Consider the following 5,000-nt stretch of genomic DNA (forward strand, 5'->3'; position numbering starts at 1 on the left):
GAATGAACGTAAATACACAGATAACAAATATTATTGATTTTATTCAGAAAGGTGGTGATTGGATGAGTTCCAGGTTCTCGCAGCCTTCATGCTACAGGAAATGGATCAAGTTTTTATCACCCAGATCTTTTTTATATGACCGGTTTGAGCGTCTTGTGGTTGCAGATATAACAGGATGATTAGTGAACTTAAACAACACGTTTTCCAAACCCAGTTCAGATTCCTGGTCCTGGAATAAAGCTGGAGATGTTTGGTCTCCAAATCCAGAACCAGCATAAACAGTGTGATCCTAAAATCCAGTTTGTTGTTGGTTGTTTTCTGTGGTGCCTGCAGGATGTTCCTGACATTAGCTCTGTTCCGGAAGGGGATTCCTGGTCGGCAGTGGATCGGGAAGCATCGGCGGCCGCGCCCCATCACCTGGCAGATGAAGCGGAACGTGCTGAAGCACCTGGAGCGTGAGGCGGAGAACGAGTTCTGGATCAGTCGGCCGTACATGAGCATGGAGCAGGAGCGAGGGCACGCCGCCGCCCGGAGAGAGCACATCTGGACGAACATCAGAGAGGAGAGACGGGCCAAATTCCCCCAGCACAAATACGTCACCGAGCACCTGGACCAGCTCAACGTCACCAGAACCTGGAACAGCTAGAGCGGTTCTAGACTCGGACTGGTGTAGTCTGTAAATCACTGACTGCTGTGGATCTGTTCAGTATGAACGCTGGGCTCTTTATAAAGCGTGTATTCAGTGTCACGACTGAGTCTCTTCATTTACATTAACGGGGAACGTCCTAGTCTGAGCTTTAATTAAGGAGACAAGAGTTCAGATTCCCTACTGTAGGCTGGATGGGCGGGGCGAAACAGGTGTAGGCTGGATGGGCGGGGCGAAACAGGTGTAGGCTGGATGGGCGGGGCTAAACAGGTGTAGGCTGAATGGGCGGGGCTAAACAGGTGTAGGCTGGATGGGCGGGGCGAAACAGGTGTAGGCTCTGATGTGTGTCAGTGTGAACAGATCAACACACTCGCTGAAACTGAGTGTGAACATGTAAATGTGGTTTTTATGACATCGCAGAAAACGTGATTTCAGAACGGCCGCTTGCCGCTCGGTGTCTGTACAGACTGAATGTGGAGTAGACGCTGCACTTTAAGCAGCTTTGCAGGAATCCGGGTCCCCCGAGTGGAACAGGGGCACGAAAAAAAAGAAAGTGTAGAAAAAAGAAAATAATAATATAAATAAGGAATGATGGTGAGGAATAATACAGTATTAATAAATGAAGAGTGCGCGTTAGCCTGGAGAACACGGAACTGTTTGGAAAGGGAGGAAGTTCAGTTTTCTGTGATGTGGCCCTTTAATCCTATAGAGACGTTCTGCTTCTGTGCGCTAGGGGTCAGGAGGGGGTCTGACCGGCCGTCATCAGGGAGGAATCGTAGATGCGCATCCCGAGATTCCGCGCTGTATGAGGCGGTACGGCTGAGCGTCCGTCATGTTGGAGCAGTCGAGGCCGACGAAGAGTCTCGGGATTAAACCAGCCTCACCTTCCCGACTAAACCCTCGTCATAATCCTCAGACTCGGATTAAGTCCGCACCTGATGATAAAAACCGAGTTTAGCGCCAGAAACAAACTCGCACTTCAGCGAATCCGTCAGTGAGTGAACCTTCAAATATTAATACGCAGAGAAAAACAATAAGCCCCCAAACTCGGAGAGAAGGACGAAGCCGAACGGATTCCTGTTCCGAGTTTTCCGGTGTAAAAGGGGCTGAAATTTGTCTAATGAATATTCAATATTATAAATATCTGTGCGGATTAAGGAACGCTATAATTTACAAAGATTTAACCTTAACTGTAAATAAATAACTACTACATAAAGTCCAGACCCCCTGAATAGACGATGAGATGAAACCAGAGATAAATGCACCGCACCAGCAGCTCCTCTGGGCCTCTGTGACCACACGGCCACCTCTACACCAACACCACGCAGACATCACTGCGTTCCCTCCGTTATATAATCCTGTCCCCTTACTGAGAGCGATATTCCTGAAACAGTGGAATTCTGGACAGGATCTTTGTTAACCAGCCGCTCTGTGAGGCACTGGACGCAGTCCAGCAGCGACATTGTCCTCCCCAATATGGCGCCGCCTTTGACGTACCTGGCTGGACCCAGCGCGGCATGTAAGTGTGTATCTCTCCCGGAGGAATGAGTTCAGAGCGCCCCCTGCTGTTTGCGTTCAAAGGCGTGTTTGGTAATGATTTGGAGGCGCTGCGCATCACAGGCTGCAGGACAGTGACGCGTCACCTCCACCTGCAGTTCTGTCTGACACTATAATAATAATAATAATAATAATAATAAAAACAGCAATATGTTTCATTTGTACAACGCCTTCTGGAAAAGCACCATTAGAAACATAATGGTTTTGTTTTCTGATGGGAATTGTCTTAATGGTTTCCAGCAGACACCACTGGCTTTCTGTACAATACCTTTAGATCCCATTAGGAAATCATCAAATAGAATCAGCCGTGAGTCACCTGCTAAACCATCAAGACCCTTTACACTCATTAAAACACATTACAAACCATCGGGAACCAACAGGCACACTTCATGGTTTCTATGGGTTTTTGGCAGGGAAAGCTGAAGGTCCCTTTATGGAGCCTCCAAAACAGCCAAGCATGAAAAGAAAACGGAACCGGAGGGGGAAGCGAACACAGCGGGGGTCGGGTGGGCGGGTCAGCGAAGGACATCCAGACCAACATCAATCAATCAATCAACCTTTATTTTGACTCGGAAGTGCATTGAGGGCAACCCTCATTTTCAATGTAGCTGAGCATTTACAAACACAGCGACTGACATGACAAAGAAAATAATAACTACATGTAATCATTTTAAATTAAAAGAATGTTTAAAATAACAGTGAATAAAAGATAAAAGTAGATAAAAAATAGAACTTGAGATTTAAATGATAAGAAAGTAAGATCAAAAGAAGATAAGAAATTAGTAAGGTAATAATACAATATCACAAATTTAAAAAGTAATGATAAAAAAAAAACGTAAAATAAAATAAGAGGAAATAACTAAATAAAAAGAGATGAAGAACAGATAAAGAAAGAGATAAAGTGCAGGCCGTCTGTAGGTGGTTCGATATTAAAATGACTGAGTGACGCCAGTGAGCCGAGGTTTAGTGTGTCCTGTAGTGAATTCCAGCTGGTGCTGTGACTAAAAGCAGATTTTCCCAGTTCAGTAAAAACTCTTGGTACCTGGCAGCTGATCCAGTTACTAGAGCGAGTGCCAAGAAGAGGGCCACCCAACTTTCCCATGCAGCTCTCAGTGGTGAGTTCTGTACGGTTCTCCAGTGATGACCCTCAGGGCAGAGCGATACACTGGGTCCAGTAATTTGAGGGAGCTGGAGGAGCATATTTATAGATAACGTCACCAAAGTCCAGCACTGATAGTAAAGCTGCTTCAACTAGTCTTTTTCGGGCGTGCGTGGGGAAACAGGACTGTCTATAAAAATAACCCAGCTTCTGTCGCATTTACTGACTAGTTTATTAATGTGTGGTTTATAAACTTAAAAGTTTATCATCCAGCCATATGCCAAGGTATTTATATTCCGTGACTCTCTCAATAGTGGATCCTGCCAGGGTAGTAATATTTACAGCACTAAAATCAGTATTAAAAGATCTGGAAAACAGCATGAACTTTTTTCGTGGCATTTAAAACTAGTTTGTGCTTATATAGCGCCACCTGCAGAGCATTAAATGAGCTCTGTAATTTTCTTGTTGCAGCATGAATAGAATCAGCTGAGCAATATAAAATCGTGTCATCTGCATAAAGGTGAATTTTGCAGTCTGAGGTTGAAGCAGAGGCAGCAATATCATTTATGTAGATATTAAATAAGACTGGACCCAAAATTGAACATTGTGGTACACCTTTAGATACAGATACCAACTCTGATTTATAATTATTCAGTGCCATGCATTACAGGAGATCATGAAGAAAAGGCGACAACAAAGCAAAGCCGGTAAAATAAAAAAATAGAGGAATTAATTAAACTCCGCGGAAATGGAAAAATACGGTTTTTACGACATTTTTCCCAGAACGGACTACAAAGTCTGTCGCGCTCCTGACGTCACTCGCACATCGCACTAGGCGGCGCCCGGCAGCGTCTATGGGTGTTGTAGTTCAATTCGTCCGGTCAGAGGATTCTGCAAGACATCCTGCCTTTTATACGGTGCTCGTGTCTGCTGTATGTATGTCTACTGTATATACACTGTAGGTGCGATTATATGGTTATTGGCTTTTTCTCAGAAGTTCCTGCTTTATGTGATTTTAATCTGATTTAAATCAGAAGTTCCGCGGCGGCGAAGCCACTGGCGTCGATCCTAACCGGCAGATGGCGCAGTTCTGCTTCCCCGGTCTGCTCTGAGCTCCCCGCTGTGTGTGTTTGGACTCATCAATGCTCAGGGTGCTCAGAGCCTCCTGTACGCTAGGGGGCAATAAGCAGCGGTCCGGAGAACGCATTTCCATTTGAAAACTACAGCTCCCATGAGCCCGTGCGGCTGTGCAGCTCGGTCTCCATGACAGTGTGTTATTGTTGTTGGTGGTCGGAGTCGGTGTGTCCGGATAAGCGAGCGGGCCGTGCGCGCTGAGCGGACTCGGACAGGCCCGGAGATGAGCGGCGGAGCTGCGGGCTCTGCGGGCTTCAGCAGCGGGGCAGCAGGCGGAGCTGTTGACGGGCTGCAGTGATGCTGGGCCGGGCAGAGAGGAGCGGAGAGCCGCGGGGAGAGCAGCCGGAGGAGCGGAGGACATAAACACTCGATAAACCCTCAACGATGATCTCCAGATACAGCAGGAAGCCGCTGGAGCGCAGCCTGCAGATGTGAGTCTACACACACACACACACACACACACACACACACAGAGATACACACACACACACACACAGAGATACATACACACACACACACACACTTACATTACATTTACATTTACGGCATTCGGCATTACAGTCT

At 46.5% G+C, this 5,000-nt stretch overlaps 2 protein-coding genes across 5 annotated transcripts in view; both read left to right on the forward strand.

The window, feature by feature from the left end:
• Positions 1-748, forward strand: part of mrpl57 (mitochondrial ribosomal protein L57) — a 4,080-nt gene extending 3,332 nt beyond the window's left edge. For both annotated transcript variants that reach the window (XM_037541850.1, XM_037541851.1), the window contains exon 2: positions 334-748. In XM_037541850.1, the coding sequence (XP_037397747.1) occupies positions 335-646 (312 nt within the window). In that variant the 5' untranslated portion in view covers position 334 and the 3' untranslated portion in view covers positions 647-748. The remainder of the gene's footprint in view (positions 1-333) is intronic.
• A 3,811-nt stretch (positions 749-4,559) lies between these two features.
• Positions 4,560-5,000, forward strand: part of fam149b1 (family with sequence similarity 149 member B1) — a 24,422-nt gene continuing 23,981 nt past the window's right edge. For all 3 annotated transcript variants that reach the window (XM_037542280.1, XM_037542282.1, XM_037542281.1), the window contains exon 1: positions 4,560-4,867. In XM_037542280.1, the coding sequence (XP_037398177.1) occupies positions 4,821-4,867 (47 nt within the window). In that variant the 5' untranslated portion in view covers positions 4,560-4,820. The remainder of the gene's footprint in view (positions 4,868-5,000) is intronic.

The sequence above is a fragment of the Pygocentrus nattereri genome, chromosome 10 (genome assembly GCF_015220715.1).
Source record: "Pygocentrus nattereri isolate fPygNat1 chromosome 10, fPygNat1.pri, whole genome shotgun sequence".
NCBI lineage: Eukaryota > Metazoa > Chordata > Actinopteri > Characiformes > Serrasalmidae > Pygocentrus > Pygocentrus nattereri.